The sequence below is a fragment of the Thunnus maccoyii genome, chromosome 19 (genome assembly GCF_910596095.1).
Source record: "Thunnus maccoyii chromosome 19, fThuMac1.1, whole genome shotgun sequence".
NCBI classification, from domain to species: Eukaryota; Metazoa; Chordata; class Actinopteri; order Scombriformes; family Scombridae; genus Thunnus; species Thunnus maccoyii.
The window spans coordinates 14283449-14301082 of record NC_056551.1 but is presented as its reverse complement, the minus strand read 5'-3'; the positions used below and the strand labels follow the sequence as shown (position 1 = coordinate 14301082).

Sequence of the window (17634 nt, the reverse complement as noted above, 5' to 3'; positions counted from 1 at the left end):
ACTGCTGGACCCATCAGCCTAATATTTTTTTTACACATTTATGACTGTATACTCAAGGACCTCTTGTGGTTGCAGTGACTCACAATTTTTGAGAAACCTATTTTAAACCGCCATTGACTGCTCTTTGACTTAACCAGCTGGTAGGGACTGCAAGTGATCAACTACTGCTTCAGTTTGGAATCTTGTTTTCCGCTAGGGACAACCAATCACGCCTTGTTGCCACATTAGATCAATCAGTGCCGCAGTTTTGGTACTTTGAGAGTGGGTTGTGTTGTGAATTAAAATAAATATTGATAAGATTCTTTATGAGCCTATCGTCTTTTCGGCAGTCCTTGCCATTTAACGATATGCGTTACGGCATATCAAAAGGCATTTCTGTCAGTTGGCTAGGCTAAAAACATAGTTTACATAGTCTATTGCAGTCCACATTTTGGCCTTTGTCATGGCTTGAAAACTGACATCCATAGAAAAATTTGTTCTCATCTTGAACCTGAGCATCTGCGAATTAATTCCATACACGCTTTGTTATGATCCACTAAAGTTAGGCAAAATACGAGATGAATAAATCTCCATTTTTGTTATCTTTGCTTTCATCTTGACTGTACACACCTGGTAGAGATCTGCACTCTACTGAGTGCACTCTTCTAGTTGATAATGAGATCAGCAGACCAGTGACAGTTTTGGCTTCTGACCATTATCTGAATTGTTATTTTAATGTACTAAACCTTTGGCCGGTGAATATGTGGACCACACACCTAAGCAACAAGCCAGTTGATTACTACTTCAGTAGCCCTTTATACAATAACTATTAAGATTTATATGGACATAAATAAAAGTGATGAATTTACTTGTGGACAGGCTTCGCAGTGTGAGCTGTGGGAGGACAGGCACTTTAGTCTGAGCAGTGTGAGGTCTGGGTCAAATATCAGGACTCAGGCAGACTATCAACGCTCTCCAACAGCTGATGACACCTGCCCAAACAGCTGCCATAACCACGTCTCATTTCACTCTTATCATCAGTCGGCACGACCTGCAGTACTGAATACTGGCACTTAAACTAAATCGTGAACGATGTATTCTTTGCTGACTTAAATACAGCAAAAAAAAAAGCCAGCTGCAATCCCTCGCTACTTGAAGTGTCTTCTATGAAGCTTACAACTGAATACAAGAGTAGACTAACAGAATTCAATCTTCAACTTGAACCACAGTAATTTCTTTAAATGTACTGAAGATGTCTGTAATAGCTGCTGTAAGAGCCTTGCATCAATTATAGCATTGCAGTAAAGACAAGTAATGAAATAGCTTCTGCAATCTGAGTCCATTCTCTTCAAAATGTGCTGGAAGGGCAATTTTAGCATAATAAAAAATATGAGCTCGATTAGTCTGAAATTCAATACCAATTACAATAACATTAAAAACTCCTCTGGGGACTCGGCAATACTGTACTTCCCAGAAACCTGGCACACATGCTGCTGCAGAGAAAATTAAGTTGCCTTGATAATATATTAAATGTGACACAACCAGTTTGCAGTTACAGTGTTATAAAAGCAAAACCGGGCGAGAGTAATAAGCTTGAACTATGATTTATGTGTTATTTCAGGAAGATTTGCAACCGATTGTATATATTTCATGAAAACAATTCAATTTGAACCACAGCTGGAGAGCAAGCAGCAGCACATTTCAATGTTTATCAAATAGGCTTTCCAGTTTCACTTCATGTAGAAACTCAGAGTATAAGAATGTAATATAGGTTATATGATAGGTAATGCTTTTTCATTCCTAAATATGAAGAGATCAAATTCTCGATCGATTCGAAGCGAGGAAGGAAGAAAAAGGGAAATGCAAGAGCTCTAATCAGCAACCTTGCAGTGATTCCGCCGCCCCCCTTTTTCTCTCCGTCTGACAGAGTGTTTCCCCAGAGCCTCAGCTCAAACTGCAGAACCGCTCTGTGTGGCAACTGTTGAACAAAATGGACTCTCACAAGAAGGGAGGAATAAATCCCACAGGAAAACAAGAGAGGAAGAAAATCAATGCAAAGAAGGGGATTTTAAAATAGGAGATGGAGTAGAGGGGCTGGAAAAAAAAAGGAAAAAGGAAATCAGAAAGCAGAAAGGAGAGGGAGACAGGCTGTAAGTGTGTTTCCATTCACTTGTGTTTATGTGCATTTTCAATATGCACATAAAAAAACCTGAGTGGAAAGGTTGGAAGTTGGAAAAAAAAAAATCATAATATTGTGGAAAAGCTTTTCACGCTAGGCTGAGGTGGAAAAGTTGGTGTATCAATAAAAATAAGAATGTGAAAATAGACTTCATGATATGAAGCATTTCACTTGAACATCACCCAAGCTCAACTAAAGAGACAAAAACATCAGAAATGTCATATTTACATCATGTTTTCCCACATGGTTTTGAGGTTTGACCGGTGCTCTTTCAATTACATCATCCTGTTGTGCACTCTTCTGATTTAATGGCACTTTACTGGAGAATTAGCACCACCAACTGATGAGACCAACTACAAATATCTGTATAAAAGTGGTGGATGGAAACCTGCTTTAATTTTATTTTCTTTGCAAATTTTCTGGCTTTTCAGGTAAAATTTTCACTACATTCATATGGAAATTTGGCTAAAAGTGGAGAGAGAAATAGAATATTGTGCTATAATGAAAAGATCAATGACACAAAAGCATTTCAAATCATGTAAACCTTGTCCTGACGTTTCATTTGATCCAAAGACATTCATTTTTGCACGTTTTAGTGAGCGCCACGTATGCAGAGGAGAGAAATATTCAGGCTTGAGTCTCACAGTAAGCTGCTGCTGTCTGGAAGGTTGCAGTGGAGGCTGTGAGAGAGACAGCTTGCTAATGAGCACACTGGGAGAGTCTGCCTTGTTGTTTTGTTGAGTGTTATTTCGAAACATTGCAACTGAGAGTCTGGGGCGGGAAGTTAACTCAAGCTGTCAAAAAATCTTTCAATCTGGGTTAATTGCTCAGGGAGAGGGAGCCTCATGATCATCATTAGAGATTTTTTTTTCATAACATCCCCACCAATGTACCTGTTACTTAATTTGAGCTGGAGAGAATTTTTTATTTGTTTATGCGTTTGTATAGTGGCTGCAATCAGTGTCTTTTTGTTACTTCTCACTGCTCTTTCTTTACTTCACTTGTAAGGATAATCAGCATCATTATCTGACCGTATCTGACCTCTGATGGCCTGCAGCTTGGTGGCAGTTCGTCCAAGTTCAAATCTGGCTCAGACTGCTCAGTCATGCACCCTTATCTTAGTCTCTTATTCTTGTTTCACCAGTCTCTCTTGGCTTTTCTCAAAGACAGTTTGGCAGCATACATTGTTGTTGTGTGATACAGGAACTGGAAACAACACACCTGGTTGTTAGAACCTCTATAAACAAATCACACTTGCTATGCATGGTGTTTAAGCTGGTGTGAGGTTGTTTTTGTCACAGTAGTATTGGGCGGGAAACTGTTTTTGCTGGTGAAAGGAATGTGTGAAAACTGACGGATCATCCTAGATAGATTTGATGATTTGATGCCCCTCAATTAAAACCTGAAAAATGTGGTTCTAGACAGTGGCGAAACAAGTATTCAGATCCTTCGGGAATAGTACTAATACCACAATAAGGTAAAATTATAGATGTATTATCAGGAAAATGCAGTTAAAATAACAAAAGTAAAAGTACTTGTTATGGCAAATGGCCCTTTTTACAGTGATTTATATTTTATAGGATTAAAACTGATGCTTTAATGTGTGAGCAGCATTTCTGCTGAACTGTTGGGTTCATCTACAATGCATCATATTTATCATCTGATTACATTTTTTGAATGAAAAATAATTTACAAAGTAACTCCAGTTGTCAGTTTTTCCCTAAAATGTGGAGAGTAGAAGTATGAAATGGAAATACTCAAGTAAAGTAAACATACCTCAAAACTGTTCTCAAGTACAGTATTTCAGTAGTTAATTTCCACCATTAGTCTGCAGTAGATGTACATATCAAGAAACAATATTATATATATGCATATATATGGATAAGCAAAATTAAATAAGTAAAATGTATTTTGTTTTAAATACATTTTACTTATTTAAAAGTTCTATATGTAGGAATCAGAAATTCCTTCTCATTAGTGACATCTGTGGCCATTAAGTAAGCCGTAATCAACATCCTGACGCTCACTTGCTCGCGCGTGCTCTCGACAACTGACAATTGCAGGTGATGTCTTTTTCCTCACTTACACTTCTCATAAAAGATTACGTAAAGGATTTACATAAAAGATCTCTAACATTGTGTTTTGCACCGTGTTTCAGCAAAGCATCTCTCACTCCCAGTCAGTTGTTGTTGTTGTGAAATGTGTAGTGGTTGACGGAGGCAGCTACCTGTTTCATTAGCTGGAGAGCTAATATCTGCAGGGTGTTTAGTTGGATAGTGGGCACCTTTTTTGTGTTGTGGTGTGGTTATGCCGGTTATTTGCTAATGTTAGTGGGAGAGAGGCAAGGCACGGTGGTCCTTCACATAGAAATCAGTCCACAGGCTGTTACAGACAATTCAGAAAGTTGGGAAGGTCTCATTTTTTACATTACACTACTACCTGTTCACTCATTGGCAATAAAAAACGATTCATATGTGTAAATTGTGTCACAATTTTACATACAGAACCTTTAATTTTGCTGTTCACAAAGAAAAAAATGGACAAAATTGAGAAGCACTGCTGTAATGCATCATACATCATCTAATCAATTACTGTCACTGCTTATTTTCATTTATTGTAAAATTTGATTAATTTCACCTTCAGTTAACAAAATGATGGTGCAGCTGAAATAGGTTTTTATAGTCATATGTGGCTCTTGCAGAATATTATCACACGGTCATTGTGTCATTGGGTTTTGTCTCTGTGGTGTGGTGCCATCACAGAATTAAAGAGTATGCTATAACATAACCCTGACTTGAAAAGAGCAGCACACAGGAAACAGAATTGGAGGAACATCTTCCAAGGACCTGGCAGAGGCCTCCTCCCAAACTTCCTGTGAAGTACAGTATGTTTTACTGGTGTTTATGGCGGCTGGTGAGGATGTGTTCAGCGTGGCAGGAACTGTCCTTCTGAAGAGTGATGGCAGCAGCATAAAGGACGTACTCACCAGGCCTGAGACTTCCTCCTGGGCACGCTCTGTCTCGTCCACTTGGAGTGAGGGGTCAGGTGGTAAATGAGCTGGCGACAGATCTTGTTGGTGGACTTGAGGGAGTCAGTCTCCTGCAGCACACACAAATGACGAATGATGGACAGCAAGTAAAAATCCAGATCATACAACAAATAAAAAACACACAGGAGCTGTTCATGAATAAATGCAACTAAACCATCACACATTTGAGGAATTATTGGGAACAAAACAAGCCAATAAAGACTATATTTTACATATGACAAAGTATTATGATTATAGAAAAGGAGCTATTTTACAAAAAGTTTAGTATCTACAACATCAAAGTCATGATCTCTGATCTCCGTTTCTTTTTTCCTGTAGAAATCAAACTACATATGTACAGATTTTCACATGGCCACAAAGCGTTTCTTTCTTGTCCTTTGAATACATCTGCTTCAAACACTTTCAACATCGAACCATTAATTTAGTTTCCCTTTCGCCTTCTTCTTCCTCCTCCTCCTCCTCTTTGCCTTCCCTTTTCTCCCTCCTGTCCTCTGTCAAAGACTTTAAACGGAATGGGTTGCGCTGAGCAGAGTGAATCTAATTAATGGTACAACACGACAACAAGAGAGAGGCAATGTGGCGAGAGAGAAAAAAAGACAGGGGCAATTTACCTTAAGGCGATTAACCATTCCCGCTGCCACTTCTTTTCTTGGGTGACAAACAAACATGCCTCATACTTCAAAACATTCAGTGCTGCTGTTTCAGCCTCTTGGATGACTGAACATGACGTTACAGCGCTGCATACTGATTCACAATGTGAATGTATTCTTAGAAAATGTGAATCTGTGGTCTGGAAGAATCAACAAGGTCACTAAATGTGCAGTACTGTAATTCTATAATCACGCGTCTGTAAACCAGAACTAAACATACATTAAATTAACTGGCTGAAACTGATTCAAAACACTCACTTAGCTCACAAATGAGGATCATTTTAGTCCTCAATATGCCCCTGAATATATAATCTAAATAAATCTCAGTGTGGTGGAAAATATTGGTTACAGAAGCAGCTGCAAGGCCTTAAAATCAGCACATTGCCTCTCTAAATCCTTGTCACGTCTGACACAGTATCCTGCCACGGGTCGCTAGTCAGTAAGGAGAACATCGCTGCCAGCTCCTCACTTTCCCGTCCTTCCTCCTGGGCTTTCCTCACCAAAGCAAACAACGATAAGATCAGAGTTTCTTACAAATGCTTATCATCTGGACTTTGGTAAGTAAAGACTAGACAACAGTGACTTTATCTTAAGGCAACCCATCTTCTCCTAAAACAGATAATTACAGACTTCAGATAACCGTAATGGCTGCTGGGGTCTGTGTTTTACAGCCACACTGAGATGCTTTTTTAGTGTCTTCACCTTCATACCTGAGTTTGAAATGCAATTTGAATTCTAATATCTCTGATTTGTATGCCATGTAGATAAATCTGAGCATTCACATTTATAATTGAAGAGTTTGTCTTAATGATGGAAAAACCAGCATGTGCATCACAACTGAAAATGTAGGCTTGTTATATTGTTGTATTTACAAATATTATTGATATAAAAAACTTATAATATCAAACAGCATTAATACATCACACCCAGCTGTCTAACATTAGCTATCAATGTGACAGCAGATTATAATAATTTTTAATAACAGCTGGAGTTGTTCTGACCCTTTTGTTTTCATCTTTACAAACAGTGAGAGGTGTCTGTAGCCTGGGAGACAGCAGACTTCACTGCACCCAGTGGACTCCAGCAACACCAGGTTCTCCAGTTTGATCCCACTGGCCACCTGCCAGCCGTCAAAGCCTTCAAATTACTCTCACTCATAATGCCAAAGTCAAACCGCTCCATGAGCTTTGGTGCCATTGACCGAGGTCACCAGACCTTTTTCACCTAAGCATGATGCCTGCTGGGCACCTGCCCACGCTTGCCAATAGGAAACAACCAAAGTTGATAATCTCACACACCTGCAGGTCCTGGAGCACAGCTGCTGCCCGTTTACCACTGCGCTGAAAGAGCACACGAGCAGCAGGGAAGACATCGACCCAGTGGCTGCCTAACCTCTCTAACCCCCACATACAGCAGGCAGGCATCCCCTTTGTAGCTGGGGCTGAGGGGTAATTATCATCTAACCCTCCTGATTGTCCTCTTAATGGAGCTTTTCCACATGTTAAAGAATGGTGGGAGAAACTTCCCAGAATGCAATGTAACCTGTGGCTGAAAAATGTCTACCACTGCCCATAAAGACCTGTTCAAATGTAAGCACTTTAAAATGATCAGCCCCCCAAAGAGTAAAGACAGTTTGGACATCTTTGTTTTATGAATTGTGTAACTCATTCTTGATATTTCTTACGAAAATCAATATGGACAGTTTCAAAGAAGATACCAGTTGTTACCACGGTTACCATAGATGTATTGGCCAGAAAGGCGATAGTCTTGTAAGTTTTGCAATGATGATGTAAACGAGTGGTGTCCCTATTTGTAAAAAGTTATGGGACAAAATTTATCTAAGTTTTCACTGAACCTTGCAGCTGTCCAGTCCCTGCTTTGCAGCACCTGGAAGTTCCTTCTACTACTTCCTACATAAATGTTAGCTTTAATTCTTTATTTGCTTTAGTATTACTAAATATTGTCATTCAGTGATTTTACTACTGTAATTTCTGTCTACTTTGTATACATGGCATCTATTGCATGTCTGTCCGTCTCTTCCGAAGGTTTCTCTCTTTTTATTTCCATCAAAGAGATTTTTTGTGAGCTTATCCGAATGGAGGGTGTTCAATGTCGTACAGATTAATAATAAATAAAGCCCTTTGAGAAAATGTGTGACTTTGACCCGACTTGACTTAAAATGTTGTGCAGAACCAATCACCTTTCCCCTGTAAAACCTGATCCAGTTACCTTTGACAAATCTGTGAAAACTATGCAGGTTAATATAGTTTATATGTCACCTATACTAAACAAATAATAGAGAAACCAGGACGTGTTTAGTGATCTATTGTACTAATGGTTAAACACCTTAAATATCATTCTTCACGCACCGATTGTGTAGCTTCTGTAGTTGTGTTTGTTCAAAGCAAACCGACAGTTCATTGTTGTCACAACAGCATGACAACAAATATGACACATGCGCTTAGTCATGGCTAATAAATGCGGACATGCTGCAGCTTGCCTCTGTTCTGTTTATAATATTATTCCTTGTCTTGTTAATTAATACGAAGTCTGTTGTGTTCTGAATAAAGAACTGCTTTTTCATAATTCCTACATTAATGCAGCCGTCGAATGAATGCAAATATCATTATTATTATTCTGTATTCTTACCCTTTTTGGACACTGCAGGTCGCGGGCCAGACTGAGCAGCAGCTCATGTGAAATGGGGTCCACCAGGTTGAGAAAAGCAGCGTTCTTGTACAAAATGTCATTGAGGGACGTTCCCTGGAGACCCAAATCCTGAGAGGAAAGAAGAGGGAAGAAAGTGACTCTTAACATGTAACGCACAAATTCAGATATGAATTTGATTAAAACTGCCACGCTTAATTTAATATTTAAGTGACATTTTATAGATAATTTAATGAAAATAGATCGTCAATGTTTATAAGCTTTGCTCATCACCTCCTTTCATCTTGCCCTCTTATCACGCTGAGAGCTGATAAGGTTTTTCCATTGGAGCTGTATGTAACACCCAACGTGGTTGATTAGGGGTGTGGGTGGTGTCTGTGTGCATACATATATGTGTATGTGTGTGTGTGAGGGATGGTGGGGGTAAAGTTTAAGTGAGTTAAGATAAAAGTGATGTGGTCTTTTCTCAAAGTGCCTCATTCACTCAAATATCACACTCTCTAGTGAAGAGAATAAAACTGTCTGGTTCCTCTTATCTCATTTACAGGTTTCCGTTGTCATGTTGCCCCCAGGGTCTTTCTATCATTTTCACAAAACACAACTCGAAACCATCTGAGGAAAGCCCTTTTTTGATTCTAGTAAAATGCATTTCCGTTTTCTGACTTAAATCTTCAGAATTCATATGCAAAAGATTGTGTGACGTGCAGAACAATTTAAAGGAGAAGTGTGTAGAATTTAGTGGCATCTAGCGGAATGCACTTTGCAGAAATGGAATAAAATATTCATAAATATGTTTTAATTATTTTCTAATCATCTGAAAATAAGAATCGTGTTTTCGTTACTTTAGAAAGAGCCATTTATATCTACAGAGGCAGTGGGTCCTCTTCCACGGAGCCCGCCATGTTTCTACAATAGCCCAGAATAGTGTTGTGTCATTTGTGAATGATTCGTTCAAAAGAACAAATCTTTTGGGTGAACGAACTGAACTGAATCACTTCCTGAAACGATCCGTTCATTTCTCAGTCAGTTACGAGCAGTGTTGGGAATAACGAATTACAAAGTAATGGGCTTGTTACTCGTTACTTTTGTCTAACGTGACAATAGTGGGCAGTTGCAGAGGATAAAAGACAAATGCACACACAACACAAACACAATGTCATCTGACCTTATCGTGCTGTCAAGTCCACGTCACTGTAGCCAACTCATGGTAAAAACAAGCCTCGTCTCTGGAGTTTTAACGTTATATATTGTAAATAATACCTGTTACTGAACTGCTGCTGGTATTCCTGGTTTGGGTTGTGGATCTTTCTTTTATGTTTGTGAAACTGGATTGAAATGAACCAATTTGGGGTTGTGGGGAGAAAAAACAGACCCTTGGCCGAGTGGACTGAACTCTTTTTTTACTTGTCAGTAACTTGCTCAACACTGGTTGAGCACTCACAGAGAGTGAGTGTATCCCTGTGAACGAATCACATTTGCTCGCAGGGATACACTCACTCTCTGAGTGAGTGATTGAAGTCATTTGTTTGCAGGAGGAACAGGGTGTGTTCAAGACAGCAAATAAACAGCTGATTCGGGTCGCTAACATTCAGCTACAATGATTCAACAACATTGGTCTTGAACTGCAATCCAGATATATGACATTATCTAGATTGATATTATTTGCATAGGCTAACATTTAACTTTACTGTGTGCAGTGCCGCACACACGCACACACACACACACACACACACACACACACACACACACACACACACACACACACACACACAACATTACTGTTTTAAAAAGAGGACAGTTATAAGGATGCATTCACTGAACAGAGCATGTGTGTGTGTGTGTGTGTGTGTGTGTGTGTGTGTGTGTGTGTGCGCGTGGCTGTGTTTCAGTTCAGTGAGTGGGACTACAAAGTCGGAGCTCCGGTCAAGCACTGAACGATTTGGTGAACGAATCTTTTGAACAAATCTGTTTAATGAACTGATTATAATGATTCAGTACACTGAAAAGAACTGCTTTGCCCATCACTAACCCAGGAAGGACAAACCAAACACTGGCTCTAGAGAGGGCCTTTCACGTTTTTCTCCATCCCCAGGGGTGGATGATATTTGTCTCATCTTCAGGCTGCTTCTATTTGTAGTAAATATATTGAAACTGCATCTTCAGGTAATGCTTCCAGTGCTGACGTGTCATTGGCAGCCAGTGTTTGAGACGCAATGTTTTCAGACACATCAAATAGCCCCACCAGATACGATAGATCCAGACACACACGGACACCCAAGAAAAGCATCAAAAAAGCAGGAAAGGCAACAAACTGATCAGATTAAACAAAAGGATCAGGAAATAAAAGATTGGGAGTAAGAGGAAAGAAAAAGGAATTAAAACTGCGGCAACTATATGACCAGAACATGTTTTACTGATCTTTTTACTTACAGTGATGTCACTGTTTTAAAACTGCACGACTAGAAGCTGTGGAGCTGATGACTAAATACTGTCAGCTCTATATGGGCTGAAAAGATTTTCAAATAGCAGGCTGGAGGCTGAAGCTGTGTAAAACATGCTCTATACGCTCTGACAGCCCTAACACTTGGGGGCACAGAGGAAGCAAAGAGGAAAACTCCTATCAGCATTTTCTCCTCCTCCAGCTTTTGAGTTGATTTATTACAGCAGAGCTCAGTGGGATTCCCTGATGCTGGGCTATCCTCCGGACCAGCTCTCCCTTCAATAAACCTCACTTAGTGCAGACTGTGGGTTCCACATGTGTCCATAAATGGAAGCACAGAGGAATTTGAAGATTATTTTATGATGATGTATGTAGTGCAGCTACAGCATCAGATGTGTTTTTGTGCAGTGCTGCGGGGGATTCGAAGATGAAACTAACCATATTTTTAAAAACACACACACACACACACACACACAGATCTGATCCCATGGATTAATTTTTACAGATTGTTAATCATAAAAGCGTGAAATGTTTTCCTATTTGTTGCTGACAGGATCTCTCTGTTTTACTTGTGCCTTCAGATCTGACTACTTGTGAAAGCTGCATATCTAATCTGACGTCTGCCTCGTCACAGGAAGTCTGAATAAAGCAATGAGCTCCAAATCGCAAAGAATCATCCCACACATGCAGTTCATTAGAATCCAATTAAATATATCGCAGAGTGCGACAAATCCAGTCCCACAGACGCCCCTCTGCTTCGGTATAAGAAACTGTCATAGCTGTCAGGTGATGGACCTTCCAACTGTTTTGTTTACTTACTCTTTTATGTTGAACTGAAGCACTGAATGTTCTTTGATAAGGTGTTGTGACCCTTTATGTAATTATACCAAAATCTGAGGTATAAAGTCAAAACTGCATGCAAAAGTAACACTGGTTAAGGTCAGCTTAGTCATATGAGACTAGACAAACGAGGAATATGAATTTACACTGAGTATTCTGTACTTGAAAATGGTGTTTCGTTCACATCCCTGTTAATCTTTCTACAGTCACATATGTAATCTCCCCCTCAAATAAAGGAGAATGTTCTGTACAGGCTGTACTTCCATCCAACTTTCCAATCTAAATAAATCCGCATTTTATTGAAATATAATCCACTACCACCGAAGTTAGTCCCCCAGTGTTCACTTTTAAGACTTACAAATGGACACTTAACTCCAGTACATGAATTTTTCATTCTATTTATCCGATATTTGTGCTGCAGCTACAGGCCGCATGAACCTAGAGCAAGGAACTTGACCTTAATATAATAAAATATTCTCACATTTTCAAATGATCACGCCAAAAGCTAGTCTTATTTGAAGGAATACATTTTTGGTACATTTGCTATTTGCTTTGTTGCCGAGAGTCAGATTAGAAGATCCATACTACAGATTTATGTGACAGTGGTATCAATCTTCTCATTTAACTCTCACAAGGAAGCTAATAAGCATATTTCCCAAAATGTCGACCTAAGTTTTTTGGACATTTTGCCCACATTCAATAGCAGAGAGGCAGACAGAAAATGTGGAGAAAGAGTAAGAAGGGGACGGCATGTGACAATGGTTCACAATTTGAATCAGGGGATGTTGCAGTTTCAAGGGATGCATCTTACTTGCATCTAATTTGATTACAATTAAAGCATTTATTAGTATTCTTAAAATTAACAGTATCAGGATACATTTACACATGTAGCTTAGTGTTTATATACCATCACAAAACCTAACAAAACATCTATTTCAACTATGCATTAATGGATGAATATGTAATATCACCAATAGCACCTGATTATTATTGAATAAAAAGAGCAAATAAAATATGTGTGTTATTGTGTTCTCACAGCTAACCTTCAGAACAGTCTTCATAAACAACAGAGACCACTTCAAATTAGTGTTTTCTCCATCGCTGCACATTGGTTACTCAGTGTGCATGTTGTCAGGCATAATTGATATGAGTATTTGCTGATTCTTTGTTTACTAATGAATATCCAGAAGATCCCAAACTAATTAACTTAATGGCCCAGAAGGCAGATCTGCGATGGAGATACAGTGAGGGGGCAGGTGTTATTGGTTCCTCTTTGTAATGACTTCCTCTATGTGAAAGAAACATGTTCCAGCATCCATCATCTTGAGGTGATTATCTCCAAATCCATTCATCCCTGAGAGGAAAAGCTGCTTTGCTGCTGGAGAACAACAACTGGAGATCTGCTGCCATTTTTTTTTTTTTTTTTTTTTTTATCAATCTTGAAGCATTATTAGTCAGACACTTGGCTTCAGCCCCAACGACATACAACAGTAGCAGCACTCTGGCTTCACCTCAGTGAGTGCTGGAGAGAGTATTGGTGCTTTGTGAGCAGTTTAAATGCAGACCTATGGAGAAATCTGCCTGTGCTCACGACCGACAAATGTACATGTTGATCTTTAAAATCTTTTCTCTTGTGATAGGATATTACTGACTGCAGAATTGCTTTAATAAATCCGGACAGCGTCACTGATCTTATTGGAGGCCTTGCATGAGTCATATCCTTGCAGCTTCATGCAAATATGAATAAGAAGTTTTACGATTATGTCTAAATTCATCCCACACCTATTATATTCTCAGTTATTAGTGCAGAGTAGAAGGGATACCTGACTTTTCAGGCACCCATACCGTAGCTTCTCTTCAGTATTGTTGCCCGCTTTAATCCACACACATCTGTATAATTTATTCTATGGCACCGTACAGATGGGCAGGGAGTTTTCATGACAGGAGGCTCTCTTGATCAGAACTGCTTTTGTCTGAACTTCCAAACTGTTCTCCTTTGATCAATGTGCAGCAAGCAGAAGGTAGCGGAAAGCTCAAGCTGAGCTCTGCAAACTACTTATTTTTTCCTTTCTCGTTCGGATAAATCTTCAGAAAGTGAGAATTAAACGGTGGACGGTGTTACACAGGAATGTAGAACAGATAAGACCTAAACCTTACCTGTAGTTTGGAGCTATGAAGCTGACAACAAAGAGGTGTTTACACAATTCTGCTCAAAAAGAGAGAGATTAGAGCTATTTAACGATGCCACTTTCAAGCATTGAGTTAAGATAAACTGCTCCTTCTCATATGGATATATATATCCAACATTCATTCAACATATGTACGTATAATTCAAACCTTCTGCACAGCAAACATTGAACAATGGCAGAAAAAGAGAATAGGTGTAGCTTGATATTCATTCAGGTTATTTACTCAAGATTTTCTTTTAACCCTTTCGTAACCCAGTGAAGGCTTTGATAACAAGAGTCTAACTGACTATAGGCTAGCTTATTGAGCTTTTTGATTTGAACTAAATTAAGGCCACAGCTGATGATTGTGTGACCAACAGTCCAACACCCAAAGACACTCGGTTTACAATAAAACAGAGCAAAGCAGGAAATCCACTTGAAAAATGACTGAAATGATTGATAAACAAAACAGGTGCTGCTTCATTTTCCATGGATCGACTAATTGTTGCAGCTCTGATCTAAATGAAAGGAAATGTGCAGTTACCAAGTTTACCAAGTCTTCTTTTCAGTGGTTTTTGGTATATTTTAAATGCTAACTTGCAGTATAATGCCTTCAGTGTTCTGTGCTGTTTGGAGCTGATTGAATATTCAGAACATGAATTTGTTGGCTCCATAAACCGTTCCCTTTCAGAAAAAACAGGTGGTTGATTCAGACCAGCATCTCCTCTGATTCAACCTCATTATAAGCTACTTTCCCCCCCCTCGGGAATATTAAAGGAAGGCAACAGTGTCTTTGGCGTGTCCTTTATATCAGCAAAACTTTACAGGAAACATTTATGAGAAGTTACATTAGATGATTACCACACTGACACCTGATAAATGGTGATTATGATCACTGCTTTTGCTAAATCATTAAATGAATGTTCTGTTATTATTACAGTAGGCATGACTTTGCACTATTCATGACAGATTTATTGTTTTAAGTGAATAGCTGATGTTGTATTGTTTGTCCTGCAGCAATCTTTTTTAGGCAGATTGGAAGAAAACTTCTTTTTTCCCTCATAAACAAAACAATGAAAATCATAATTTAAAATCATATGTTTTCCTACATTAACAAAAGTTTCAAGTGAGAATAAAGTACGAACTGCCATTAAAAAAAAATCACGTGAATCACCTACCTTTCTCAGCAGTTTGAGCACTTCAGCTGCTTGCTCCATCCTCTGCTCTCGGAGAAGCCTCTGGATTTCCCTGATCCAAGCCACCCGCCTGACATATGGGCTGGGGTTGTTTTTCCGCAGCATCCCTGGAAGCTTGTCGGACTTGAGCATCAAGGAGGTAAACAAGAAGTCTCGACCGCCTCTGCCGCTACTTCTCTCGCTCTCTGCGGGCATGTCATTTCTCTGGCGTCTCCTCTTGGACAATTTGCTGTCAAAATCGAGACTTCTCTGCCTGGTCAACTTAGAGCCCATCACTCCTGGGAGGACGGTGTCGGTGATAGTGTTGGTGGTGGTGGTGGTGGTGAGAGGGATTTTACAACATGCAGCCAAAACATCACACTTAACTTGCAGCGAGATGTGCAGAAATACATCTACAATCAGGAAAATGCTGTTTAAAAGTTTCCAGGCTACTCAGAACTGAAAAGCATGACTGGTATATATATATATATATTTGCGCCCATGTCTCGCTGTCGTCCCCTGCTTGCATGAGTCCATGCACTCACTGCCTGAACACTGTGGCATCCTTTGCTTCACTCAGAGCTCCTGCGCTCCTCAGCCAATCAGATAGCGATTCTCCGCTCAGCCCGAGACCCATGTAGGAGCAGGTTTCAGCTGAGTTTTTTCTTGCTTGACTCCACATCACAACGCCCAGGTTGTTTATTTGACAAACGTTTTCACTGTCAGTCAGAGAAAAGTCAGAGAAAAACTGACTTGTGTAATCATGTTTATTTTTGGGGTCTTATGTAACGATTTCATCCTCTAGTAATATGATAATGTACTGGATAGATAGATAGATAGATAGATAGATAGATAGATAGATAGATAACTGACCTTGGAGTTATTATTAAAAATAACTCCAATGCAGAAAAGGAAGAAAAGAACATAATATACAGGAACATAATAACCTTTTTACAGAAGTAGTATTTATTTCAGAGGTATTGCATTGGATTGTGTTACATTTTAAAGGTGTTCATATTGTTTTGGTTCAACATTGGTAACTTCCAATACAGTGTTGACTGTTGGACAAGTGGAATGAGACATAATTGTTGAGAATTAACATTTGTCTCTTCTTTTTTCTCTTTTCTTATGTTTTTTTTTCTATATTTTGTAGCAGCCTCTCCACTACTCGTTATTTTGATTCAATGTCATTTGAAATTCATGCATGGCCAAGTATCTGGGTGTTTCTGCAACTACAGGCATTTTTAAGTCTCAACAGTGAAATTTTGGATTCATGTTAAAATTTGTCATATGATGCTTGATAAATATATACACAATGTTATTACACATCTTGACAAAATAATTATTAAATAATGTGATTTAATAAAATTTATAAAGCATTTTATAGGTCCAAACATCACTTTTGTTCACTTATGTCCCACAACTCTGGTCTCAATGTTGAGATACGTGAAAAGAGCTAATCCAATTACAATGACATTATTTCAAATTAAATTGTTTCACATAAATATTACTTTACACCATATTAAAATTATTGTTTTTTGTTTACTGATCATTTATATGATTTTTTTCATCTTTGATTTGTTTAATTTTAGAGAGTTAAAAGTGACCGTAGTTGCAGAAACACCTATATGATGGTAAAAGTGTGTGTGTGTGTTTTTTAGGTGAATGTATTTGTGTACATATCACATTTTTATACAAATTGTAGAGATTGTAGAGAGAATCTCAGGTCACCAGCCTATGTGAGCTGTAACACTATGTATGACCATTGTGAGTGTGAATATGAAAAAAATGTGCATGAATGAATTTCACAAGTGTCCTATGATGCTGACAAATGTCATGTTTTGAAGACAGTTCCTACTCTTGAGGGCTAATTAGGGCACACTGGACAGTACATTCATAACAGGTAAGGAGCTGTAGGAAGCACAGGCCTAACAAAACAAAAAGTCCTCCGTCTGAACCCAAGTACATCCATCAGCTCTGTGGACCAAGTTGTACTTTTGGATGCCCATTAAATCAGGTACAGTATCGATCAAGCTGAGAGAGATGGGCTGATAGACAGCTTTAATCAAATACTGGAAAACATGACCTGTATGTGTGAGTAGTGGAGAGACTTTAACTATTTAGGACAAATTGTTTTTGAAGAGCAACTTAAACAGCCGCTAACCTTCAGCCAGTTAACTTCTCAACCTCACTGCAGGGATTTAGAGGCTGTGTCTGTACACTATTGACTGTGTGTGTTGGGTGTGCTTACACCCCCAGAGATGGAGGTGAAACACAGCTCTTCCGCCTAGTGTTATGTTACCAAATAAGGCAAGATGGGGCAAGATGGGGCTATAGCCCCTCCAATAAATGACTTACATTATTACCAACATCGAAAATCCTGTTTGATTTTCTTTATTTGGCTGCTGTTTCTCCCATTCTCCATTTAATCCAGTCCAGTAGTAGATCTGGTACTCCTCACCTCTGGCAGCTCTGTCACTAAAGATG

At 39.0% G+C, this 17634-nt stretch overlaps 1 protein-coding gene and 1 long non-coding RNA gene across 2 annotated transcripts in view; one reads left to right on the top strand and one right to left on the bottom strand.

Annotated features, from left to right (window-relative positions):
• The window catches only part of lrrc75bb (leucine rich repeat containing 75Bb), a 29134-nt gene extending 13448 nt beyond the window's left edge, over nt 1–15686 (bottom strand). The window contains exons 1-3 of the mRNA XM_042395303.1: nt 15151–15686; nt 8507–8635; nt 5145–5257 (exon numbers count right to left, since the gene is read on the bottom strand). Of these exons, the coding sequence (XP_042251237.1) occupies nt 5145–5257; nt 8507–8635; nt 15151–15441 (533 nt within the window). The 5' untranslated portion in view covers nt 15442–15686. The remainder of the gene's footprint in view (nt 1–5144; nt 5258–8506; nt 8636–15150) is intronic.
• LOC121885161 lies at nt 5960–8587 on the top strand. The gene is made up of 3 exons (XR_006092479.1): nt 5960–6414; nt 6885–7305; nt 8525–8587. It is a non-coding gene; the product is annotated as an uncharacterized LOC121885161 (long non-coding RNA).
• Nucleotides 15687–17634: the final 1948 nt, after the last annotated feature.